Below are 27,891 nucleotides of genomic sequence, written 5' to 3'. Positions count from 1 at the left end.
GAAAGAAGCTGCTGTTCTGTCTCTTGAAAAGAGGCACTACAGGATGTGAGGGCAATCTGGCTGCGACATCTGTCACCCCATTGATCACCAGGATTGATTTGGCTAATCCGGCTGGCTGAGCGGGTATCCCCTTCCTCCCTCACTGCTCCATATGCGCCCCTCCTGAAGCTGCACACTCAGTTGAAGAGGAAGACCATCCACGATAGAGGAGGACTGGTCTTCGGTCAAGGGTATTCAAGTAGCTGCAGTCCCCTGCTAGAACCTCCAAACAAGCTCTCAAAAGAGAGGCACTACAGAGGTGGACAGAGATGACCAACAGTTAACTAAATATTCTTGCAAACCTACTCTGTCCTTCTGCCTCAAGGTGCTTTCGCATGTATCCTTGCAAAAAAAAACATTTTTTTTCAAAAAAAGGTACTCAGAATGACCACTGAAAAATGACTGGGAAGATTTGCAAATCAGAGACAACACCAGTTTTTCCCCTTGTGCTCTGATAAACCAGAGAGCCATCTTTTAAGTTTGCAAGGAACAATCTCACCAAATCTACATAAGATGATGTGAAAAGAGGAAAATTTCCTGAGTACCTACTGTGTGTGTCCTAGGTACTTCCACAATTTAATATCGTTGTAACTCTAACAGCCTTGAGAGGTAGAGACAGAATCTCTGTTTTACAGATGTAGCAAACGAACCTCTGAGATGTTAAGTAACTTTCCCAGATTTCCACACCTGGTAACAGATTCTTTACAGCACTTACCATTACCTGATGCTATTTATTTTACACACTTATTACCTGCTTATCATCTGTCTCCTTCCCCTATAAATATAAGCTACATTAGAGTAGGAACTCTGCTATTTTGTTCACTACTATATCCCCTGGAACAGTGCCTGACACATAGTAGATGCTCAATAAACATTTGCTGAAAGAACGAAGCGTTAGAACCCAGGTCTGACTCCAAGTCCAGGCTTCTCTGTATATTGCTCCCAGGTACTATCCAGAAGTGAGGGTGATTACACAGATAACTGGTTCGATACTCTGAATCCAGCATGAAAGGCAGACCCCATGCAAGGACCAGGCAGAGAAAACAAAATGAGAACCAATGAAAAACTGGACAATGACATGCTTCTGGAATCACTAATGGTCATAGATGAAAACCTCTCAAACGAACCTTCAGCATTTACTTCTTCTCCCTGCCCTCTTAAAATCCAGATCTAAAATGCATAGTAAATATGGGCCTGCTTCTGACATTTACATATCTGAGTCCATCCAGCTCAGTGCCAAGGGAGTCTAGGTAAACTTGGCCTACAGCCAAGGATCCCTATAGTGGCTGAAGCAAACCTGATATCCTTCCTTTGCATGTATAAGGTATCATTCACTATCACAGGAAGGATTCCTTCTATTTTAAGCAAGGTAGAAATGTGCCAATAAGAACAGAATAAGGCAGGGCGCAGTGGCTCACACCTGTAATCCTAGCACTTTGGGAAGCCAAGGCAGGTAGATTACCTGAAGTCAGGAGTTCAAGACCAGCCTGGGCAACATGTTGAAACCTCGTCTCTACTAAAAATGAAAAAAAAAATAGCTGGGCATGGTGGCGCATGCCTGTAATTTCACCTACTCGGGGGGCTGAGGCATGAAAATTGCTTGGACCCAGGAGGTGGAGGTTGCAGTAAGTTGAGATTGAACCATTGCACTCCAGCCTGGGTGACAGAGTGAGACTCTGTCTCAAAGGAAAAAAAAAAAAAGAACAGAATAAGAAGGAACCTGTGCATGTCTTACTGAAAATCAGCAGAAATTCTTGGAAAATATCCCTTGGATAATGATCCCACAAGATCTCTGACACACTCTCCCAGCCTTTTGTGCCCAGCTATAGAGGATTCTGGGACAGGTGCCTATCCCACTACACACAAGCACGGGGAACCCTCTAAGGTACAATAAAGACAGTAGATCCCTGCTGTACAAAAATTCACGGAGCCAGCCTTGTCCAGGAAATCAACATGGGACATGCCTCAAACATGCAGACATGGGTTTGCATGTCTATTTGCAAATAAGCCTTGAGAGTTACATCCACCATTATGAAGGAGTTACACATGATCGCAAATATAACCCTGGTCACTAATTAAATGAGCAGGTGCTGTGCCCAGCTGCTGTTGACTCTGAAGAACAGATTCCAACTGCATTCTGCCTGTGTGAGGGCATATTCGATGGATTAACTGTGAAGGCAAGAAGTATAGGGAGTTTCCTTTTCATCTGGCCAAGTGAGCCCAGTCCAACGTGTCCTGAGCCTAGGACCCAGATGATGTGAATCTTCTCACTCCTGCCCTAGTGTCAACTCAGAGGTGGTACCATTTTCTCTGCTCTTTGCTTTCCAGTTAACATAATCCTATGAAGCAACTTTGCATAACTGAATAGAAAACAAGCTATGCCTAAAGGAAATCAGGATGTGAGTGAAGAATTTACTTCAAAGACATGACACCCATAGGATATGGTTGCTCTCCTGGCTCTTGGACCTCAGTTCTAGACACAGCACTGGTGAAGGAGCCAGAATCCTCATGGTTCAAGCCCCCAACATCAGCCTTTAGAATAGAGAAACCTCAGTGGAAAATACAGGAGCACCCAGGGCCCATCAACTGGCTGGCTCATTCTGGAACTTGTTCAACAATAATGAATCATTTATTGAGTATTTACTATGTGAAAGGCACCCTACCAAAGTTGGAGGGACAGCATTAAACAAGGTCATGATAGTTTATAGCCACATAGAAGAGAAATACTATGGACAAGTAACTACAGCTGTAGTAGTGTCATCAAGGTCAGGGTGCTGTCAGGAAGATAACAGGGGAGCCCAGCTTGATCCCTGAGGAACTGACATTGCAGCTGCCTTCTACATAGCAGGTAGCCATTTAAGTAATAGCAGGGAGGAGCTAGGTAGCACCCCATGAAGGACACGTGCACACAGTGTGTTCATCTTCAACGATGAGGCCAGCATGACTGGCACAGAGGAATGGAGGGGAAAACCGCACGAAGGGAGGCTGCCGAAGTCGGCAGGGCCAGACCACCAGGGCCTTGCAGATCATGTAGGGTTTTGTCTTCATGAAAGAGCAATGAGAAACTATTAAAGGGTGTTTTGTTTTGTTTTGCTTTGTTTTGAAACAAGGTCTTGCTCTGTTGCCCAGGCTGGAGTGCAGTGACACTATCTTGGCTCACTGCAACCTTCACTTCCCTGGTTCAAGCAATCCTCCCACCCCAGGCTCCTGAGTATCCTGGACTACAGGAGCACACCACCATGCCCGACTAATTTTTGTATTTTTTGTAGAGATGGGGTTTTGCCATGTTGCCCAGGCTGGTCTCAAATTCCTGGGCTCAAGTGATCCACCCACCTTGACTTCCCAAAGTGCTGAGCCACTGCACCCAGCCTTATTAAAGGGTTTAAACTGGGGAATGATGTGATCCGATTTTGTTTGGAAAGACCACTCTGGCTGCAGTACAGAGAAGAGGTGCGAATCAGCAGAAACAGGTGAGGGGGGATGGGTCAGGAGGCTACTACAGGAGCACAGGTGAGAGATGGTGGTGGAGGCAGAGAAGGGGAGGAGCAGACAGGGTCTGGAGAGAACTTGCAGGTAATATCTGCAGGCCTTGGTAATGGACTGGATATGGGAGGAGAGGGAACACCAGGTATAAAGGATAAGAGTCTCGAGTTTACAACTTGCAGAGGCAGTGGTGACCACTTATTGAGATTAAGAAAAGGGGCCGGGTGCAGTGGCTCATGCCTGTAATCCTAGCACTTTTGGAGGCCGAGGCAGGTGGATCACCTGAGCTCAGGACCAGCCTGGCCAACATGGTGAAACCCAGTCTCTACCAAAAATACAAAAATTAGCCTGGCATGGTAGTGGGCACTTGTACCCCCAGCTACTCAAGAGGCTGAGGCAGGAGAATCTCTTGAACCTGGGAGGCAGAGGTTGCAGTGAGTGGAGATCACGCTACTACACTCCAGCCTGGGTGACGGAGCGAGACTCCGTCGAGGGGACGGGCGGGGAGGGGAGGGGAGGGGAGGGGAGGGGAGGAGAGCGGAGGAGAGAAGAGAAGAGAAGAGAAGAGAAGAGAAGAGAAGAGAAGAGAAGAGAAGAGAAGAGAAACTTCTCATGTCCAACCTTTAGGCTGACTACAAGCAGTACAGTGAACAGGGTAAGAACTTGGGCTCTTGGAATCAGCCTGAGGTCCAAGGTAGACTCTGCCTCTTGCCCACTGGGTAACCCTGGGTAAATTACTCAACTTCCTCATGCTTTTATTTCCTCATATTTAAAATAGGACTATGGGTAAAAGTAGCATTTACCTTATAAGGCCACGTGAAGATGAAATGAGACATACACTGCTTAGAGCACAGCCTGGCATTTGTAAGGCTCAAAAGATGTCAGCTGATGTTACTGAAGGAGCAGTCACTTGAGCAACCTAGGGAGGTTGGCTGAAACAGCATTCTGGAAACTTTAAGACTCTTTTTCCTCCCTCCCCATCACAAATTTATAGGGAACTAAATACAAAACACAAGTAAGCCTGACCCCACCATATCTTGGAAAGTATAAGCACTGTCATTGGCCACAATTCCAATTACACATGAACGCTCCCTGTGGTCTCTGTCTACAGAATGGGACTAGCAGAACTAGCTGATGAACCAGTTTTCCCGGTGAAAGGTCTGAGTGGGTGAGTCAACCATTTACAGTGCAGTGAGACAGAGCTGTGGAAGTAGAGAAGAAGGATATTTAACCTGTCCAGAGGGCTCAGAGAAGGCTTCCCAGACAAGGTGACCTTGAGCAGAGAACTGAAGGACAAGTAAGAGGTGGGAAAGGGCATTCCAGGCTGTGGCTGAAGTTTAAGTAAAGGCCTATAGGCAAGAAAGGTCCTGGGGCCTTAGGCAATTGTATATGGCTAGAGGAAAGACATAAGATAGGAGTGGCTAAAAATGTGGCTGGAGATATAAGCTGGGGCCTCATGAATCACAATTGGCTTAATCAGCTGGGCACAGTGGCTCACGCCTGTAATCTCAGCACTTTGGGAGGCCGAGGCGGGTGGATCACCTGATGTCAGGAGTTCAAGACCAGTCTGGCCAACATGGTGAAACTCCATCTCTACTAAAAATACAAAAAAAAAAAAAAAAAAATTAGCTGGGCACAGTGGCAGGTGCCTGTAATCCCAGCTACTCGGAAGGCTAAGGCAGGAGAATTGCCTGAACCTGGGAGGCGGAGGTTGCAGTGAGCCAAGATTATACCATTGTACTCCAGCCTGGGCGACAAGAGCAAAACTGTCTCAAAAAAAAAAAAAAAGATTGGCTTTATCCTGAAAGCAATGGGAACCACTGAAGGGCTTACGGTGGGAATACAACTGGAACAAGGGTGCAACTTAGGAAGAGCATAGAGGATGAACTGTAGGCTGCAGAGGAGTTCTAAGGCTGAATCAGCGACAGCTAATGCTTACAGAGCACTTACTATACACTAGGTCCTGCTCCATAGTGTGCTCCCCAGGGGAGGGACGGTGGTGGCCCAGACAGAATAGTGGCAGCAAAAGTGGAGAGGAGGAGATGAATTTGATAGATATACAAAGAACAAAACTGAGAGAGAAAAAAGGCAGCTCTTTCTTGGTGTCTTCTCATCCTATAATAATACACATGCTGATGCAAACTTGAGAATATAAGCCCTAAAAAAGCAAGGATTTTGTCCTATTCATTGCTGTATCCCTAGCATTTATTATACTACCCAATAGACAATCAGAGCTTGCAACAGAAGTTTATAAAATAGAACTACATAAGTGAAAAACCACGCCTCTTGGCATGTCTTCAGAATCTAGAGCAGGGACCTTAACATTTTTTATGGCATGGACACTTTCAACAGTTTGATAAATACTATGAACCTTTTCCAGACTGTTAAGCATGCAAAATAAGGGAAATCTATTATATTGAAATATAGTTCTTAAAATATTTTTTAAATGTGTGGTCTAGTGACGCAGGTGTTTGTTTACTAACATACTGCATAATAGATCTGGTGGCAGATGTAATAATTATTGTGATTTTAAAATGGTGATGAGCATAAATGATATTTCAAGATACCTGCAACAGCTGTAATGTGTTATGAAGATATCTATAGTTTCTATTGGTGACCAAGTCACAGGTACTGCTGATACACATTGTGACCTGCTTTCTTAATTGAAAGAAATGTTACCTTTCAGTTAAAGGTTAAAAAGTAGGCCAGGTACAGTGGATACTCTGAACTAACTCCAACAAGGTACCCTAGCACCAGTCTGAGAACTTCAGCTCTATATACAGAGAAGGACCAACATCAAAGGCAGGTATCAAGACCAGGCACAAAACACTGTGTATTCCTTGGTTTGCCCAAGAATATGGACCCTGAGCGGCAGCTCTATGTACAGAGAAGGACCAACATCAAAGGCAGGTATCAAGACCAGGCACAAAACACTGTGTATTCCTTGGTATGCCCAAGAATATGGACCCTGAGTGGCATGCCCCCAGGGCCTACCCTCTGGCCCCTAAAAGAAGGATGCTGCAACCCAAATGAAAAGATAACTCTTTCAGACTCACGAAATCATTGCCCTTTCTGGAGAACCATCTAAACACCACCAGATCTGTCTGTAGTAGCTTTTCTCTGCTCTCAGATCCTGAGGACCTCAAAGACCTCTCCCAAACGCATGATGCCTTCTGTCTCCCAGACAAAAGATTTAGGGAACACTCTCAGTAAAGTCTTTCTAAGATAAATGTTGAGAAAAGAAATCTAAGACAGATTAAAGATGTTTGCCTAGAATCTACTTTCACACCTCCAATGAAGTGTTCAGATAAAATATATATATATAGTTATGATATGTTACTTTAAGGATATGCCAAATGTTGTTCCCAAAACATCATATGCAACATCACTATCCCAATTGTTTGCCCAACTGGGCAGTGCTCAACTCTAGAAAAGAGAGTTTTCTAAGGAAGATTTTTCAGGCTGTAAAGGATGAATCTGAAAGCCACTGAACAAAATGTTTTCAGAGCCAGGAATAAGTTTCTAAAATGATACAATAAATGTCAATTCAAACCACCTTCTACCTCCTGCGATGTCTGTGCAGCAAGTGACCAAGATAAGACATGGAAGAAAAGCTAGGAAGAAGAGAAAATAATACAAAGTGGGAGCCCTATAAGAAAACTGAAAGAGAATAGAATTCAGGGCCAAGTCTGCCTCTGTCATCTTCCAGCTTTGTGACTTTGGGCAAGTTTCTTAAGCTCTCGTATCCTTCCCTCACCATGAGCATTAAATGAGGTCACACGTATAAAAGTACTTCCCAAATCATGTTTTAAAGATATAAGGCAACAGTATTCCACACATGAACGTGACACAGAGCAGTATCCCAGGATCACCAATCCTAGCAATTCTGGAGTGACACTCAGTAGCGTCACTCGAGGGACAGAGAAGAACAACTCAAACCTATTGATGAGTAAAGCCACAGCATCAGCTCAGTTCTGTGCCTCCTTAGGAAGGAAAGGTAGAAGGAAGATGAGACTGACTTTCCAACCACCAGCACCACCATGGCTCCAGATCAAGGTGTTGATGGAGACTCTGACTGTGCAAGCCCCTCACAGATGAAGGACCAGCCGCAGACCAACACTTTCCTTTAACCCTTTCAGAGAATGGCAGGCATCTTACCTTGAACTTTCCCATGATCCTTTATCTACAGCTGGAAAGCATGACTTCTATTCAATCTGTTTTACTACCCACTGTCTAGTATTCATCTTGTGCCCCCAACATGGAAATGGCCAAGCAACAAGTATAGTGGGAGCAGGAGCCCCTACTCCAGCTTGAAGTGTATGACACTGCCTCATATCTTAAGCAGCCAAGAGAGGGCTGTGCCCTGTGGTGACTGGCACCAAGGGCTGCTTGCTTCAGTGCTCTCTAGGATGTCCACTCTGCCTAGGACACCAACTGCCAGTAAAGTGGATCTTCAATCCACCCCACCCTTACCTTCCCTGGGGGACCCAAGATCTTAACACCTGCAGTGAAGGAAATCCATGGAGCCCACCAACAGAGAAGACCTCAGGACTCCCTACGTTTGAGCCTAAACACACCTTCCAAGAGCCTCCACACCTGACAGGTGCTACAGGGCGAAACTGCCGTTAATTATCATGGCCTCACTCAGCCCAAATGGTACAGACACAGAACAAGTAGGAAAGGGGTTTTACTGGTAAAGGGATCTGCCTGGAAATCTTCTATGATACAGAAGATAAACCAAATTTCATTCTAACTGCTTTTCAACCAGATAAACAAAGTGGACAAAGCTGACAGCCTCTTCAACATGCAGGCCTCTAACCTTCAATGTGAGTTTTCATAATATAATGGATATAAACCCATTATGAGGGGTCACCAGTTGCATGAAATGGCTGGATGGTAGGCTGGCTGAGTACAGTGATAAGATAGCCCAAGAAGGGCTTCGATAGGTAACCACAAGACTGGCAGCGACAGGAAGGAGTGGTCTGAATACTTGAACATGGCTTGGCGACTCCAAAGCTTAGAGTCAAATGACAGTACTGGTCATGTGATATTATTCTTCTTTAAATAACTTACAACTTTGTTAACCTGAATCTGACACTCTCTAGCTTCTTAGCTTCTTCCCCCTCCTGACAAAAGCAGCTGCTTTTATGAAAGCATTTTGAAAACACAGTTTCTTTAGACAGAATGGCTGCATTAGGGTGTAGGGGCAGTACCTTAAAGGAGTATTTGCGGCTTATGCGATCCTCAGGGGCCACAGGCGAGATCACGTAGCTGGGCAAGGGGATGCTCCCAAGGACCGCTTCTTCTCGGCTGTCTTTGAATGGAAAAACGCATCAGAACAACCTTCTGGGCAGCTTCCCTGGGCTCATCCGTCCCACTGCTTCCAGAACTTCAGCCAAGTTGTTTCCTCCCCTTGTAATGTCCATCCTCCCCTGACCCACACACAGGCAAAGCTCTCCGCATTCTTTTTTTTTTTTTTTCGAGATGGAGTCTCACTCTTGTTGCCCAAGCTGGAGTGCAAGGGCACGATCTCAGTTCACTGCAACCTCTGCCTCCTGGGTTCAAGCGATTCTCTTGCCTCAGCCTCCCAAGTAGCTGGGATTACAGGCGCCCCCCACCACGCCCGTCTAATTTTTATATTTTTAGTGGAGACAGCGTTTCACCATGTTGGCCAGGCTGGTCTCCAAGGCCTGACCTCAGGTGATCCATCTGCTTGGCCTCCCAAAGTGCTGGGATTACAGGCATGAGCCATAGTATCCGGCCAGCTCTATCCATTCTTAAAAGCGTATCTCCTCTCTCTCTTCTAAGAAGCCTCCTCAGATTCTCCCATGATGGAATTCACTTCTCAGTCCCCTGAACTGCTTTGAAAGCACCAATAGCAGTCTAGCCTTATCTTAAAAGTAAGCTCTTTCTCCACATTTTGAGACTTCCCTCTTAACAACACATAGTCCCTAACTTTATGTTCTGGGGCTCCATAGAAGCTCAGATGGCCAATTCAATTCACCAGTTGCCCATCCAACGTCCAATAAATCCAGATGACAGGTTACAAAATACAATCAATGATCCACACTTCTCATTTCTCCAGAGTACCTCAAAGACAGACCTATGTCCCAAATGGGACAGAAACGGAAATGACTCTGAATCTTGAGACCCTTAGTAGCAGGCAAACTGGATTCTATTTACTTTAACCCAACAGATTGAACTTCCTGTGTCAGGACTGGTAAAACTGAAGTCATCAACCATCCACATATGTAAAACTGAACACTTTGGCAGGGTAATAAGCTACTTGTTAGCTCACCTTTATAGTAAAATAAGCAGTAATCAGCAAGCACAAACCACCTCCTTTTCCACAGCCTCATCCCAGAACTGTCCTGCAAAGCAAAGAAAACTAGTCAGGGTCATATCTGGGCATACTGTTGTCCCTTTCCAAGAATGCACAACCTGATTCCAGAACCAAATATTTGTCCATATTCACTCTTTCTTTTAATAAATAAAAACTATTTTATTGAATAACCATTCTTTGTATAGAACATTAGAACTTAGATTAAATGATGGTTTATCCTAAGGAAGCAGGGTTTTTATTTTTGTCTCCTAGAAACAAATTAATGTATAATATTATAAGCCACTTTCTTCTAGAAAGTAAATTAAGAAAGGAATCGGTTCTTAACAAAAAGGTTTTTTGTCTGTTTATTATTTAGGTGGCTACACTATAAAATACCTTCATTTATGCTGACTGGAAAACTGAATTTACATTGAACTATTAAAAAGAGTTTAAGTTACCTAATGAATTAAGTGAGGCAAAGTTCTCATTAGACTATGCTCAGTTCTGTGCCATATAGGATGTATTCTGCTGTTGTGTTTTCCTTCCATTCAATATAAAAGGATTTGGATTCTCTTTGCTATCAAATTGTCTCATAAGAAAAATCTGTCTCTACTCATCTGAAATGTAAATGTTTGCATTTATCAATAATGTTTTAAATTATTGTGAATATTTTTTTAAAACACGGCAAAGGCAGAAAAACAGAATGTTTTAGGGTGAGTGTTCTCTCAAACCTAGGAAAACCTCAGAGCATCTTTTAGTTTTAGAGATGGCTGTTCACATCTGTAATCCCAGTGTTTTGAGAGGCTGAGGCAGGAAGATCGCCTGAGGCTAGGAATTCGAGACCAGCCTGGGCAACATAGTGATAACCCATCTGTACAAAAATTTTTTTTTAATTAAAAAAATAGAGATGGCTGTTAAATTGTCTTCCTTCTGCAGAAGTTTTTGACAAGCTTGAAAAAAATCTAACAATTTCTAAACTGAAATACAACATGAGGATTGTTCCTCCTCTACTTACTAAAATGCTAAAAGCAAATTTAACTTGATGATTTCAACTGTTTATCAGTTTTACCTTCTGCAAATCAGGAGATGATTTCTAAGGTCTTAGCACATGATATTTGCTTTGTCTGGAGACCTCTTATCTATGCTTCCATGCCTGGTTCAAATATCACTTCCTCCAGGAAGCCTTTCTGGACAACCCCCAGTATAGATACTCTCTGTTGTGTGTCCACAGCACACAGATCCCTTTGGTTACAGCACAGCCAAAGGGCCTGGGCTAGGTGTTGGGAATTATTTACAAATACTTCCGTCTCTCTCCATATGTCAAAGGAGCATCCTTTGTTTAATGGGGACAGGGATGCAAACAGAAGAAGTCAGAGGGTTAAATGACTCAAGTGAGAAAAAGACACGGGCAAATGTAAGAAAAGAGGCAGGACAGGACTGTGAGGGGCAAGTGGGAGCAAGAGAGGGTGGTACCAGGAGTGTCCAACAGAAGAGGCAGGGAGCTGTTGCAGCTGCCATAGAGCCAGAGTTGCAGAGGAAGATTTTAAGGGGACTTTTGGGATTTCTCCCGTGTGCTATGCAATGTAATGCCCTCCTCTGTCTTCCTACAAAGCTTCACCAAAACTTACATTGCAGCTCTGACATTTTTGGATGTTATGCTAGGTGAGAGACAGGGCTGGGTGACAATGTGACAAGTGAGAGATATGCTATCTGCTTCTCCTGGTAGCTGATGAGTTCCTCAAGGGCAGGAACCACGTTTCTCTTGATACTTGCTCTTAGCAGCTTAGGACATGGCAGGCACTTTGCAGAATAGATGAATGAATGACCGGCAAGGAGAGAAGAAGAGCAAAAGAGACAGGGTCTCTAGCTCTGGGAACTCGCAACCCAGCCATGAACAGAGGACCCCAGGCAGGTCAACTGGCAGTAGGGATTCCAATGAAGAATGACCTCAGCCCACAGAGCCGACAGGACTTCCTTACTGAATGCATGTGTGGGAAGGAGGAGCTGGTGATAGTGCTGAGGTTTCCAACCTGAGTTCCTGGGAGAATGGTGGTAACATTACTAAGATCTGGAGAAAGCAGTCCTTGGGAAATGGTAGGCCAGGGTGGTGAGGAGATAAAGAGCTGAGTTTGGCTGAATTGGAATTTGAGATGCTAGGTGGATATGTATGCTAGACAAGGGGGAGAGGAAAAGATGAAAATTTTCAGCCAAATAATAACAAAGAATCTTTGACATCAGGAAGGCCAGGGCAAGTAGAGGACTGGCAGGAAGGCTGGATTCAGGCTGACCACCCACACTGCGGCCTGGGCCCCAGGGCAGCCAATAGCACCAGGGGCCAAAGTGGTCAAGTGGGTTTTGGGAGAGAAGCTGTAACCATTGAGCAGACAGTTCACTCATAAGAACAAACAGCAAACAATACAATGCAGCAGGTAGAATCCAGCTGCCTCAGACAAACTCAGTAACAGAAAGCTTATGTGCCCGTCCCTAGCTTCCTGGGGCCTGGGAAAGGAGAGAACTCAGTCAGAGCCATTTCCTCCACAATTCTCACTCCTCGGCATCCTCACCTGCTTGTGCAGCCAGCCCCTCACCACCACGGGAACATTGGGGTTCCTCCGAATGGCCTGGTCTCTCTTCCCAAAGCTGTGGACTTTATTGCTGGACTTTATGATCTACGAAAAAGCAGACTGAATTTTAGCAGCAGGGAATTTAAGGTGACATAAAAAAGCACTTGTATGTTAGGAGGACCGTCGGCTCTCTCTGCCTCACTCTAAACGGCAGCACCCTTTGATCAAATGAACAGCCAGGAGACAGGGAATGGGCGTGCACATGGCCACAGCATTCTAATTAAAAGGCAAGCCCAAGACCTGGCAAATCTCCCAGCTGGGTCACAGAAAAAAAAAAAATTAAAAGGAATTTTTCAATCAACTTTCAGCAGCAGCTGTTGGCTATAATATGTTCTGTGGTTTTCTGAAGCAAAGCTAATTTTTGGTCACAGCTTTTTGCCAATTTCCAGATATTTACCCTTCCTATCTGGGTTCATCCCTCGGCACTCTCCTCCTCTCCTCAATGCTGGTTCTTTTCCCTGATCCTTAGTGTTTCTACACCTGGAGCACAAAACTTCTGGGTCCTTCCCAAGGCCACCCTTTCTCAGGGCCTCATGTCACCAAATCTCTCCAGGCTCTCTTTAACACACAGCTACATGTAAACAGAAATGTGGCCCTTCCAACCACACGAGGAAAGTGAAGAACATGCTCAAGGACCTAGACACCGGTGCTGGATCTGTCAGCAATCACCTGTTTTGTTGCCCAAGGGACATACCCCTCTTGGCCTCAATTTCCTAATCTGTCATTTGGGGAGAACACTTCTATGGGTCTCTCTCACAAAACTATAGTGAAGATCAAATGGACTTCTGGTTACAAAGGGGCTTGGCAAAATATAAAAGAGGGGAAGGAAGGAACAAGTGGCCAGGAGCTCACCTTGGGTCCAGGCTTGGCCTCCAGGGTGGAGGCGGTCCCAGCCGTGGATGTTTCACTGACCATGCTGGACGGTCTTTGGTTTCTCTCTTGCTTCGACATATGTGGATTCAGCCTGTGGAGAGACAGGGGATTCCAGTGAGTAAGAGCTGAGCTGCAGAGTAGGAAGTGCAGTAAGATCAGCTTCAGGTAGGAATTGTTGCTGGGCCTTAGAACAACCCAACCCTGATTGTTTGGAGGCTGCCCGACTCCAGACTGCAGCCAGAGGGCTGCGATGTCCAGCCTGCCCGTATGTTTCAGGGAATCAAGAGGATGACAGACAGGCACATCTCCACAGCCTGACACCCCAACAAAGGAGGACAGACTGTCATCCCTGCTGTTGTCTGGAAGTCCCCACACTCACTCTCTTAATCAGGTGTCTGTGACAACTGCCCCATCTGATGGGCATGCACAGATGTGCCACTCTTCTCAGCACGCAAGAGCAATCCATGCCCTCACACACACCTCCACACCTCCATTTCCCTGGCTCCCAAAAGAAGCTGTTTATAATTAGTAACAAGAAATCACTTGGCGCACACAACCACACCCCCAGATACACACAGAGAATCCCTTACATAAATGCCAGTGGGGCTTGTCTCCCAAAATAGACTACTCAACAAAGAGTCCTATTCTGGGAACACTCCATTTGCCCCAAAATAGAGCTATCAGAGATATTAACCCATTGTGCTATGCCTGGAAAGCAGGAAGAAATGAAATAAGCCTTGGGCCCCCAGTAAGAATCTCTGGGGCTTCCCCATTAGCATCCCAGACACATGGAACTTCTCACCAAGAAGCTGCCCTGGGATGGCCAACTTTCTGGGAGCATCTTAGTGTGACACTCAAGAGCCACTGAAGAGTCCTCCTCACCTGCCTCCGCAGATTCCCAGCATTTGCCAGTCTTTCAAGGCAGTGGTGACAAATCCCTCTTCACAAATCCAGTACCTATTCCTGGACAGCTGGATGCCTGATGCGAAGACCCTGCTAAGTCCAGGATCAGCAAGCCTTCCTCAAAGTGGAAGTCTCCACGTTCTGTCCACTGCTCCGATAGGCAACAGAATCCAGGTCATTGGAGACCAGGCAGACCACAGAAAACTGAGGCTCTTTGCCTGAAGAGTGGAAAAAATCTGCTTTGGAGGCCTGGGCAAGGACTCTGAGGAGATGGAGCTAGAGGATCCAGGCAGGACGCAACTGACAAAGCAGCATTCAGAAAGTCCTTCACACGAACACTTTTAGAGCAATGCAATGAGGGAACATCCTAGTTTCCACCATGGAAATACACTGTTTTCTTCGAAGACCCTGCTGCTCAAAAGATAAGTGATCCTTTCTGTGCCCTGAGACAGAGCCCAATATCCTACACCACAAGGGAAGTTCTCTGCAGAAGTAGCCGTGACTATTGCACTTCCCAAGGAATGCCAGCAGCAGGACCACTGTAGCAGGCACCAGCTTCCCAAAGGGCTGGGCCCTGTGGGATGCTTGGCAGCTGGAGACGCAAGTCCTACCAGGCAGAAAGAGCACTGGCTCCTTATCAATTCAGACACTCACTCCAGATTCCACGCCCCCGGCCTCCAACCCAGCCAGACTTTTGTTGCTGCTCCCCACTCAGAGGGAGAATGTCACCACATTTGCTATTGGCAGAGGCTGTATGCAGCAAGATAACTGCTGATCAGGGGTAGGAAGGGGGCCCAAAAGGCTGCCTTGTCCACCCCGTTTCTCCAGACAGAACTATGTCCAAAACATCCCGGAACCTGGTCTTGCCTGACTCTTCAGATTTCTGGAGGGTCAGACAAGGAAAAAGAGCTCTCAGGCTGCTTCAGTTATGGCAGCTGTATCTCTAAGCTAAAATTCAGGATACAAGATCCAACGATAAAAAAGATTTCTTTGAAAAAAAAAATTTTTTTTTTTGAGATGGAGTTTGCTCTGTTGCCTAGGCTGGAGCGCAGTGGCATGATCTCGGCTCACTGTAACTTCCACCTCCTGGGTTCAAGTGATTCTCCTCCCTCAGCCTCCCAAGTAGCTAGTATTACAGGCACTTGCCACCAAGCCCAGCTAATTTTTGTATTTTTAGTAGAGACAGGGTTTCACCATGTTGGCCAGGCTGGTCTCAAACTCCTAACCTCAGGTGATTCACCTGCCTTGGCCTCCCAAAGTGCCGGGATTACAGGTGTGAGCCACAGCACCTGGCGTGTTTGGGATTTTATCAAATGTAATTTGTTCCCACTTAAGACATTATAGGCTTATTACAGAATATTTGAGAACTATAAGAAAAAAACTGAGAGAAAAACATCACCCATAGTCCAGCTACTGAAAGGAAAACTATTTGTAACACTTGGTATAGTTACATCCATCCTTTTTATATGCCTGGGTTTTCTGCCGGGGAAGGGGGTGGGGAGAAAAGGGGTGGTTTTTTGTTTACATATAATCAAAATTATATATGTGACTTTACATCTTCATTTTTAAAACTTATTGTAATGTAAACACTTTCTCCATTAGTTTAAGCCAGTTTAATGTCATTTCAAATAACTGCATCATATTCCATCAACTAGATGTGCCATTCCACCTCTGTAGGACAAAGAAAAGACCATCTGGATTTGTGACTGGTCAGGAAATCCAGGACAAATAGCTACTTTTGCCATTTTTACACCTTACAATCTTTAACAATTTTTTTTTTTTTAAGATGGAGTTTCGCTCTTGTTGAGCAGGCTGGAGTGCAACGGTGCAATCTTGACTCACTGCAACCCCTGCCTACCAGGTTCAAGTGATTCTCCTGCCTCAGCCTACCAAGTAGCTGGGATCACAGGCACGCGCCACCACACCTGGCTAATTTTGTACTTTTAGTAGAGAGGGGGTTTCACCACATTGGTCAGGCTGGTCTCTAACTCCTGACCTCAAGTGATCCACCTGCCTCAGCCTCCCAAAGTGCTGGGATTAGAGGTGTGAGCCACCACAGCCAGCCTAAAAAAATTTTTTTAAACCATCTCACCAGTGCAGTATAAAGAACCGTATAATCTTGATATTTAACTTGACACGCCCCAAACCCGCATATTCTAACCCCACGTCTCCTCCCCACCCTAGCTTCTGGGATGCTAGCTGGCTGGGGAGCTACTCCCAGCCAGTAATACAGAAAGAAAGATGACTTCCCTGCAGCCTTGGGTAAGTGAGGAAACAGAGTACAACTTCCGCCTAGGGAGCCAGGTATAAACAGATTGGCTAGAGAATGACTGGTTATGGCCCCAACACTGGACATCAGTGAGGGGCAGTGATGGGTAAGGAGTGGGGAAATAGGAAAACACACATGAAGACAGCTCGACTCCTCATGGTCTATACCGCTCAGCCACACCCATAGAAAGCTTATTAGGAGACATGACTAAAGTTCAAACTACATATGCCCCAGGGAAGGGGCTGTGTTGTCTACAAACAGGGAGGATGTCTTTACCAAGGCCCCCCATGAGCAGGGACAGCTCCCAACTCAAGACATAGGCTCAATTCATATTTGGCATCCCTGACCTGGCTCTTTGAAAGGACAAGGCACACACAGCTACCCACATGTCCAAGTAACAAGGTCAGCCTTCAGAGGATGTTTCTTTGAAGCTCTCAGTGTAGAACATGATCTCTCAGGTTTTCTAAGGATGACTATGACTTTTGGAAATAACTAAAAGTTATCTGGAATTATAACTAGTTAAAAATATGGTGGTCATGCTTGGGGATACCATTTGGTATCCAAATGCAGGGATATGAAAAAAGTCTCAAAAACAATTTTCTCACTTGGCTGAAAACCTGGCTCTGATGGAAACTTCTAGTGGTGGTTTACCGCAATGGGTAATGAGCAATGGGACATCAACAGTGCATGTGTATAGCCTCCCGAAGAGACAACACTGAAAGGAACATCCCTCACTTGGATGTGGGCATTCTGATACATTTGCTTCAGCCAGTTACATCCCACAGGCATGTTTCCCATTAAGAGCCTGGTGGGCAGACAATGATTTGTCCTCAACTCCTCAGAATGAGTGTACTCCGCTGATGAGCCCCACCTAAGAACAGAGTCTCATCTAAAAACCGTCTCCTCTTCCCAGAGAAAAGCCTGTGCCCCTGAGCTGAGCAACCTTGAAAGGCATTCAGTTCCCAGCAGCGTGCCCTCAGGCACAGAGTCACGGAGAGCCCTGGGAGAGGAGACCTAAAAACCTGCACATGCAGACTGCTGCTGTCCTCAAATAAAACCTATTAACTTAAAAGCCTGTTTGCCAGGTTTCTGTGTTATCGTAAATCCCAAAGTACAATGGGATGATTTGAACCAAGACTTCCCTCTCCCTAGTTTGGGCTACATGAATGCTGATTATTTTGCTAGAGGGATGTGGGCTGAAGATGAAAACAGTGAGCTCGAGTTTGAATCCAACCTCCTCCCATCTGAAATGAACAAAAGAACTTAGGACTAGACAAAATGAGTCTGGAGAAACCCAGTTGGAAAGTGACTTGATTTTCCTCTGAACTTTGTCAAGGATGTGTGCAGTGAGCCTGAGCAGGAAGACACTTTCTCTGTCCCTATCTATAAAAGGAATGCTTCTGCTTCCTGCATACTCGGGACTAAACGCATATGACACTGACAGATGCAGTAAGAGAGGTTACAGATACAGAAGCTTTTTTTTTTCTGTTGGGTCTGAAATTAGGTGGGTTTTGTCAATAGGATTTGGTTAATGGGAGCCTCTCAATGAACAGTGTGAGCTGAAGCAGAATGAAGGAATCAGAGCAAGATGTCTATGATGCTGCAATAAGTGGTAACCAAGACAATGATCCCCACCTCTTCAGGACAGGTACACAGAGTCAAGCAAGCAGAGGGATTAGGCTGTACTTGTTGAGCACCTACTGCATGCATGCCAGGCACTTGGCCTGCATTATCTCACTTAACCCTGCCAAGTCAGTTTTAGTATCTCTATTTATAGAGGAGGAAACTAAGGCTCATAGAGACAAATAACTTATTCGAGATAGAAATTGGACTCCAAAACCTGGGCTTTGCCACAGAAAGACCCTATGGCAAGTCCCAAGGTCTGAGAGAAGTAGGCTTTTGCTCCTTTCGGCCCTAAGACCAAGTCCCAGGGTCAAGGAAATCTTGTGGTGGTAGAAACAGCAAGAGCCCAGAATAACTGGATCTCAGCCCAGTCCTGCAGCTTACTGACTCCTCCACAAGTCACATCAGTTCTCTGGACCTTGGTTTCCAGTTTTGCAAAATAAGTGGAAACCACCTCTCATCTCACAAAGTAGTTGTGTGGATTGAAATGACACTGAAAGCCATAAAGCACCCATGATATACAAAGCATTATTTGAAACTGTTACCAGCAAAGATCCCAGAATTTAAATCCCAGCTACACTTTATTTCCAAGGCATATGTCTCCAGAAAGCTCAAGGTGCCAAACCATTAACTTCTAAACAACAGTCATTTCCTATAAACATCCCAATAGCATTTTATAAATAAAAAAAAAATTGTTTAAAGCACAGTAATTCTGTGGCTGGAGGATTAGGTTCCCATTCTTTCCCCAGGAGAACAGTAATGTCAAGAATCATCAAGGGCTAAGAGCAGTGGCTCCATGCCTATAAACCTAGCACTTCGGGAGGCTGACGTGGGAGGATCACCTGAGGCCAGGAGTTCAAGACCAGTCTGGTCTTGAGAATGGTCTCTATTAAAATTAAAAAAAAAAAAAATCAGCTAGGCGCAGTGATTCACACCCATAATCTCAGGCCAAGGCAGGCGGATCGCTTGAGCTAAGGAGCTCAAGACCTGGGCAACATAATGAGGCCCCGTCTCTATGAAAAATAAAAAAATTAGCCGAGAATGGTGGTGCACGCCTGTAGTCCCAGCTACTTGGGAGGCTGAGGCACAAGAACTGCTTGAACCTGGGAGGCAGAGGTTGTAGTGAGCCAAGATCACACCACTTCACTCCAGCCTTGGCACAGAGAGAGACTCGGTCTCATTCATTAAATAAATAAGTCATCAAACACTATGATGGGAGGTTAGAAAGTTATAAGGAAACACAAATCTTTTACTGAGGACACCTTATTAAATGACACCTTTATCCCATTAATTCCAGGGAAAACTGGCCCCCAAAGTCATGCTCTGTCCTCAAGGAACCTACACACAGAAAGCTCAGCTAAAACTACTGATATAGAGGAAAAATAAATGAGAAGAGGGCACACTCACAAACACCAGCACATTTTTTTAGTAGCTTACACCCATCAGCTAAGGGTTTGGGGAAAGCAGTGCACAATGAAAACTAGGAAACAAAAGAAAGCTCTTATTCCAAACAGGCAGACACCTCCCTCCACACCCCCTCTTCTCAGAGAAAGAGACACACACAGACAGACCGCCAACGCTCACTGTAAACTCCCAACACCCTGGGGGAGGCTGTCTGACATGGGTTTTCATTCAGCAACTGTGGCTTCATTACTCAACTATGGCTTACTGTGTTCCTTCTCCTTCCCCCTTAAGTCCTTTCTTGAACACAGGCTGCAGTTCCTCACCCCACTCTACCCCAGGAGCTAGAAACCAGCCCAAACAGCAGCCCCTCACCTGACATGAAAATAACCCCATAAGCACTGTGTGCCGCCATCCCCACCTCCCCATGCCTATTCCCCAAATCGGAGTATTGCTCCGAACCTGGTACAAGTCCTTGTTCTGTTGTATGACCCTGGGCCACTCTCTTCTAACCAGTGCCTCCGGTGAGCCCTCTTCTAGCCTATCTGCTCCTCCTAGCTTAACAAGCAGCTACTTCTCTCATTAGACAATGATATTTTTCATTGGAGATCTGAGCACATCCAAGACTAGGGGGAGGTAAAAGAAGAGGACAAGAAAGGAAGTCACAGGAAGAAACAAAATTACTACTTACAGGAAGCAGCCTCCCTTCCTCACACAGCAAAGCCACCACTGCAGCATTTTTGCCTAACACAGACAGAGCCAAAGACATGGTTGCTGTGTGGCAATGACTGCATCCCCAATGCCAATGCCCTTCAAAACGGCAATACCAAAGGCCCAGCCAACACCCAGGTGTTTGAATGAACTAAAGGCCCCATCATGATCTCTTCCCCTACCTGTGACTGTCACAGACACTGTCTCCTAGTCCAGGGAAGAAAACTGAACAGTCAAGTTTCTGGATCTGCTTGCCAGGTGTTTCCATTTTTCCTCATTTTTCTGCTACCATGGCAACCAAATACAACAGGCAAAGCTAGCCCAAGACTGCCAGCATCTAGAGACAAGGTGCTGGCTATATCAGCTGCAGACAGCAAAGCATCAGCCTCACAGCCCAGGGCTCAGCAGATGAGCAACAGGACAGACTCCTGTGGGAGTTCAGGAGCAACAACCCTCTCCAGTGCTCTAAATCTCATTGCCTGCTTTACCAACTTGTAGCTGCAAGAGGAACAGGAGACAGCCATCTCCTAGCAGCAAGTGATACCCCACCCCCAAACCCATAATCAGCACATGCCATAGAAGAGTGCATGTGCAACCTGCAAAATGAACCACCTTTAGCAAAGAGGTCAAAGATCTGGAAGATAATTCTTACCTTTGGAAAGACAGTATCTTCTTTAAGTGCTATCCTCCAAACACCACTCACACCATTCCAGGAAATTCCAACTTGCGTTTCTTTTCCAAAAATCCAATGAGAAAACTGAAGGCTGCTCAAACCTCAATGGAAACAACAAGCTAACCCCCTGGGATGCTAGGAAAGGCAGGTCAAGCAAGGGCACCCTCCAGGTTTGGAACCTCCAGCTGCATATCTTGCAGCTGGCGTCTCAGCACACAAGCGGGCCCCTGAACTTCCTAAGTGCATACTCTCTTCTCCCAACCTTAGGCCCCACCTCAACATCAAATGTTTGGCAGAGCCTGGGGATCGGTGTAGACAGCCTGCTGTCAGTCAGCTGCTAGATGCTGCTAGCATCACTGCTCAGGAACGCTTCTCTCCTCTTCCCTGAGAGCTGCAGAGGTGTTTGTCAGTGGCTCCCAGGGCAGCCCAGCACTGAGGAGAAAACACTCCTGTACATGAGCACCAAACAACAAAACCACAGTCCTGGAAGTTCTGTGTCAAAGACTACCCCTTTAGGAGGGGCCCTGCTTGTGGCTCTTTTAGCCAGAAAGGGTCTGGCTTCAAGCTCACAATTCAAGAAAGTCACTGAGAATCAGGAAAGGGGCTTAGGAGAGGAGCAAAATGATCCAATCACTGGAAATTAGGCCCCAGGATAAAAGGTTTGAGAACATTTTCTGGAGAAAAGACTACCGAGGAGGCTTGGCATCTTTCAAACAAGTGCAAAGTTATTGCAGATGAAATTTCATTGCTACAAATACAATTACAACTAAAATCTTTCTGCAGCAGTAGCCTACTCAATCAGCACACTGAGTATGGACAAGGAAGAGGATTGTCCCCAGAAGACCTCTGAAATGAGAAGCAGTATAGCATAGTGTTTAGAAGCATGGCATCTAGGACCAGACTACCTGGATTCAAATCCTGACTCCACCACTTACTCTCTGTGTGACCTTTGGCAAGACTCTTAACTCTCTGTGCATTAGTATTCATGATAATAATGGTATCTTCCTCACAGGATTGCTGTGAAACTTAAAAATATGTAAAGCACTTAGAAAAGTACCTGGTAATAGTAAGGGTGCTATGTGTTAGCTATAAAACTAATAATAATACTAACAATACTATTAATATTATTCATTTTAAAAGCTCCCAACTCTTATTCTAGGAAGTAGAATACTTCATTTAATGTTAAAGAGGAAATTCTAGATCCTGAAACAAGGGATGCTATAAAGTGTCTGATACGGTTTGGCTGTGTCCCCACCTAAATCTCATCTTGCATTGTAGCTGCCATAACTCCCACATGTCATGGGAGGGACCCAGTGGAAAGTAATTGAATCATGGCAATCGGTTTTTCCCATGCTGCTCTTGTGATAGTGAGTAAATCTCACAAGATCTGATGGCTTTATAAAGGGGAGTTCCCCCGCACATGCTCTCTTGCCTCCAGCCATGTAAGATGTGATTTTGCTCCTCATTCGCCTTCCGCCATGATTGTGAGGCTTCCCCAGCCACGTGGAACTGTGCCAATTAAACCCAGTCTCAGATATGTCTTTATTAGCAACGTGAGAACAGACTAATACAGTCTTTCTCAGAAAATTATGGACTGGGTTGAAATTTGTCTGCCTATAGCTTTCACTCATTGATCTGACACCTGCCTTTGCCAGCCACATAATAAATGTACCCCACTTCCACTTGCTAGCCCTTCTTGAAGACTTTTACCACATCCTCGATCTTCTCTCCTGCAGATTAATCACAACAGGTCACAGGATAGGGGTTCTAGAACCCTCACCATAATGGTTCCGCTCCTCAGGGGAATATCAAATGCTCAACACCTCTCTTAAAATGCAGTATCTAGCCGGGCGCAGTGGCTCAAGCCTGTAATCCCAGCACTTTGGGAGGCCAAGACGGGCGGATCACGAGGTCAGGAGATCGAGACCATCCTGGCTAACACGGTGAAACCCCGTCTCTACTACAAAAATACAAAAAAATACTAGCCGGGCAACGTGGCGGGCGCCTGTAGTCCCAGCTACTCGGGAGGCTGAGGCAGGAGAATGGCGTAAACCCAGGAGGCGGAGCTTGCAGTGAGCTGAGATCCGGCCACTGCACTCCAGCCTGGGCGGCAGAGCGAGACTCCGTCTCAAAAAAAAAAAAAATGCAGTATCTAGAACATAGTGTTTGGAGGTTGGCATGCCCTTGGTACTCCATCAATTTGTACTGAATGGATGAATGAAGTGGTTCACAAAAACCATGATATAACATAACTATTCTCCCCTTTTCTCTATGCATTGTAATTTTATTAATACAGCCTGAGCTTGTATTAGCTCTCCCATGAGGCATTTTCACATACCTGCTAGCTTGACGGGTAAAGGAGTGTCCCCTGGGGGAACAAGGATACAGAACCCATTGACTGATGCCTACGCCCCTCAGGGGGTATAATAAAAAACTGGGTAGCATAACAGAAAAGGTCGAATGAGAAAATTAGCACTCTAGGCCAGGCGGGTGGCTCATGCCTATAATCCCAGCACTTCGGGAGGCTGAGGCAGATGGACTGCTTGAGGCTAGAAGTTCAAGACCAACCTGGGCAACACAGTGAAACCCCATCTCTACTAAAAATACAAAAATTAGCTGAGTGCGGTGGTCACCCAGACACCACAGAGTTTTTTGAAACTCTGTCTCAAAAAAAAACAAGAGGGCAGAGCAGAGTCCATCAGGTGACCTATGATGGACATGAAGCAAACATGAGAAATCAGCCTTTGCTGTTTTAAATCATGGAGATTTTGTTTGTTGTTACTACGGCAGACCCTAGCCTACCTAGCCTGATTCTATATGACTGACACAGGAACAACAACACTCAGAGCTCATGTCCTCTGGCCCACAGCTCACAGCTTTCACATTATTTCTTTTCCTTATTCCTCTAACCTGTAAAATGAGAAACCACTGTTTGGAGGGGCATACATGGGTTATTCCAAGCAGCTCAGGCAAGTCCTACCTGCCATCAGTGGGGAGCTGTATCTGTTCACACCAATAATGCCCTAGGAGAAGTCACCATGGAGATGGGTTTAAAATTTTTTTTTTCTTTTATTCCCACAGAAGAAGAAACTCAAGATTATGTGACTGAAATCCACCTAAGGTTGCCACTGCAGCCCAGAGAACGGATGGAGACTTGGTGGGTGAAGTGGGAAGATACCTGGGGGTGAAGAGAAGAACTGGGGAGTAATTTAGACGGGATGAAAAGAGCAAGTCGCCTAAATCAGTGGTTCTTAAACTTTTACCGCATCAGAATCACCTGGAAGGCCTATGAAAACACAGATTGCTGGTCCCTAACTCTAGAGTCTGATTCATTAGGTCTGGGGTGGGGCCAAGAATTTGCAGTTCTAACACCTTCTCAGGTGATGCTGATTCAGAGACCACACTTTGAGAACCGCTGCTCCAGAAGAATTAGCTACAAGAAACTGGGGGGTGGAGGCTCTGGCAAGAGGAGTCAATGTGGTTACAGCTCTCCAGTGCTTGGCCTTAGTGGATTCTCTTTGGAGAAGAAAAAGAAAGGAGCCAGTTTTCTTTTTTCCACCCAAGACATGAGTCTGAAACATAACACACTACACAACAAAATTAAGCTACTCTAAGGGAACAAAACAAGAATCTCATTCATTTGCATAATTTTAAAAAAACTGGTTCTGTGAGAAGAAATCATGCCACACTCACCCTCCAGAGCTTCCCCAGGAGGTAAATCTAAGTGTATTTCATTTAGGAGGAAGCAATTTAGGTAATTGGTTGCAGCCCCTTTTTCAACCTTATCTACACACTCCCCTTCACAAACCTCCACTGCAAGTCAGCTTTCTTGCACTTTGACCCCACCAAGGCTGGTCACACTCTCCTCAGCTGTGAACAACACCTACACACATGCACGTGTACACACTTATCTTCCCTTATCTAAATCTTCCCTCTTCCTCCAGTTTAGGGCCAGAGGCTTCAAGAAAATCTTTCCTCTCTTTCATTCTTATCACAGGCAATCAATCACCAAATCCTGTTCATTTTACTTCCCAAGTACCTCCAGAATCCATCCAGTGCTCCTCATTTTTCACTTTAACTCAACTGGTATAGATCGCCCATGCTCTACCCTCCTTCCCCTCTAGGTTTTTGCCCAGGTTGTTCACCTTGACTAGACAGATCTCAATTTAAACCACATCCCCTTCCAGATGAGGAGGCCATCTGTGGTCCCTAAGCTAGGTTAGAGTCCTCTTTATCAATTCCCATTGAACCCTGTGTTTCCTCTATCATGAACATTTAGCACATTTGTGATCTCTTATTACCACAGCAGACCCTAGCCTATTCTGACTGATTCTGCATGACCGACGCAGGAATTAGAACACTCAGAACTCATGTCACCTGGAACCATCATATTATAGCTTTCACATTATTTCTCTTCTCCATGCCTCTAATCTGTAAAATGAGAAACTATCCTTTGAGGGGCATGCACACATTATTCTGAGTATCTCAGGTGAGTCCCACCTGCCAACAGTGGGGAGATGTATCTGTTCACACCAATAAGAGCAGGCAAATTCTCTACTCAACCGTAAGCTCCTCACCACCAGGACCACATCTGTGTTGCTTGCTGCTGTACCTGTAGAGTCCAGCACAGCCCCAGACACAGTGTAGGTACTCACTAGGTATTTAATAAGTGCAGGAATCCTCCCTTCTTCTCAATGCCTATAGCATATTCTGCCTGTTGCAAGGAAAGTCTGGCCAATCAGTGCCACACACCACCTGAGACAAGCATGTACCCCCCATGACATCCAGGAGATGGGATCTAGAGGGGAAAAAGTCAGCCTTGAAAAGAAGGTGTATCTTCTCCTTGGAAGCTGGATGGAACTGAAATTAACTACAGAGATGTTTCGGTAGTAGGAAAGAGGCTACCTTCTGAAGAGAAGTGGTCAGTAGATAAAGTCTTCTGTTAAGAATGAGAGGAAAAGGAATTGTGTGTGACAAATGTTTTGTAATGGTAGGTCTGCATTTTCTAGCAGCTCTTATGGAAGTTGGTAAGTTCCCAAGCTAAAGGTTCTGATGGACTCTCTGTCCAGACTTCACAACAGGCACCCGTGTCTCGGGGATGCCTGAGGACTGAACTCAATGACTTCCCAAGAGCTTCTGACCTTCAGGATTCTATAAACAAATTTATTCTGAGCTGGAATTTGGGGAATCCACATCCTGGCTCTTTTTAAACAGCAGTTGGTTCTCAATCTAGGAGACAAGACAATCTTCACTTACTCTCTTTACTAGTATTAATGCTTCCAAAGTCAGACTCCCAACTCCAGCCCCTGACTGTCGTCTCCTATGGACCACCAGCATCAAAATAACTTAGGAAGTGGCCTCTGACTATGACAGGAGTTGGACCTGATGAGGAGAACACCATGCAAAGACAGCACAGGCCTTAAAGCCTGGCTAACCTGGGATGGCATCTTGGCTATCCTAGCTGTGTGTCTCTGGGCACTTCTTTGGGTCTCAGGTTCTTCATCTCTAAAATGGCAATGGTCTATCTCTCAGGACGATCCTATTAAATGAGATATGCGTGTAAAGCCTCCGGCACAGAGCATACGTGCAAGGATGTCAGTTTCACCATAATTATAGCTTTCTAGCTTTAAACGTACTGTGGGATAATGATTCTAAGCTGAAAATACTATAGAGATGAAATGATACGTTTGGAATTTGCTTCAAAATAATCTAGGGGATGAGAGTGAAGGGATAGATAAAATAAAATTAGCTATGTTTTAGAAATTGTTGAAGATGAGCAATGAGTATATTGAATTTATTACCATATCTCTTTTTGTATATTTTTTTCCATAATAAAAAGTTTAAAGGTGTAGGTATTAAGGGAGGGAAACGCTGTAAAAATATAAATACTGAGAGCTTATTTTAAGATCATATTTGGTCTACGTGACTAACAGAGGAAAAATGATTTGAAGAAGGAAAAAAACCTTTAAAGCTAACATCTATTTGTTACTTTCTGAAACATAAATGTTTTCTTCAAATAGAACTGTCTCAAATGAATGGAAGGGGGCAGAGCGATGCACATTTCTTGCCTTCCTTTTTTGGGAAAACACATCCTGCTTGGGCCGTACATGTATTTTTATGTAGACAAGCCCTGGGTGGTACAGCCCACCTGAGCATCCGAGAGCCCTGCTGAAACTGAGCTGAGGAGCAGGAAAGTTCCCATGTTAGGAAAAGAGAACAGAAAGAACTCAAAATGTTCAGGGATTATGGGGATTACCAGCTGTCCTCTCTTTGGATTTTGGACTCTTATTTGAGGCTTCCCTGGGAGCCTGATTCAGCTCAGTCTGAGGGGACACCCCCTACCCCCACCCACACACACACACACATTTTTTAAGAGATGGGGTCTAGGGCAGGATGAGGTGGCTCACGCCTGTAATCCCAGCACTTTGGGAGGCCAAGGCAGGAGGATTGATTCAGCACAGGAGTTTGAGACCAACTTGGGCAACATGGCGAAACCCCATCACTACAAAAAACACAAAAATAAGCTGAGTGTGGTGGTGCATGCCTATAGTCCCAGCGACTTGGGTGGCTGAGGCAGGAGGATTGCTTGAGCCCAGGGAGGTCAAGGCTGCAGCGAGCCAAGATTGTGCCACTGCACTCCAGCCTCGATGACAAAACAAGACCCTGCCTCAAAAAAAAAAAAAGATATTTGGTCTTGTTAACCTTGAACTCCTGGGCTCAAATCCATCCTCCCACCTCAGTCTCCCAAGTATCTGGTAATACAGGTGTGTGTCAGCTATATTTCCACCCAGATGAGTGGGTCCTCTCCAAACAGGGCTAATGTACCAGAAGATGTATCAGGAGAAAGGGTTCACTTGGGGAAACGGAACTTTAAAGAAGCTCTGACAGTACCCATCATAGCACATCCCTGTATCAACTCTCCTCTTCCAGAGCTTGCCACTGAGAGAAGTCTGGAGATTGAAAAATAAAA

General features: G+C 45.3%; 1 protein-coding gene across 16 annotated transcripts in view; it reads right to left on the bottom strand.

Moving 5' to 3' along the window:
* Nucleotides 1-27,891, bottom strand: part of PLEKHA7 (pleckstrin homology domain containing A7) — a 235,342-nt gene that overhangs the window by 65,810 nt on the left and 141,641 nt on the right. For all 16 annotated transcript variants that reach the window (XM_033204225.1, XM_033204215.1, XM_033204219.1 and 13 more), the window contains 4 exons: nt 13,321-13,432; nt 12,409-12,513; nt 9,821-9,893; nt 8,736-8,836 (listed from right to left, as the gene is read on the bottom strand). In XM_033204225.1, the coding sequence (XP_033060116.1) occupies nt 8,736-8,836; nt 9,821-9,893; nt 12,409-12,513; nt 13,321-13,432 (391 nt within the window). The remainder of the gene's footprint in view (nt 1-8,735; nt 8,837-9,820; nt 9,894-12,408; nt 12,514-13,320; nt 13,433-27,891) is intronic.

Source organism: Trachypithecus francoisi, unplaced genomic scaffold (assembly GCF_009764315.1).
Source record: "Trachypithecus francoisi isolate TF-2019V2 unplaced genomic scaffold, Tfra_2.0 Lachesis_group8, whole genome shotgun sequence".
Taxonomy (NCBI): Eukaryota; Metazoa; Chordata; class Mammalia; order Primates; family Cercopithecidae; genus Trachypithecus; species Trachypithecus francoisi.
The sequence above is the reverse complement of the archived record's forward strand: the minus strand, read 5'-3'. Positions and strand labels throughout refer to the sequence as shown.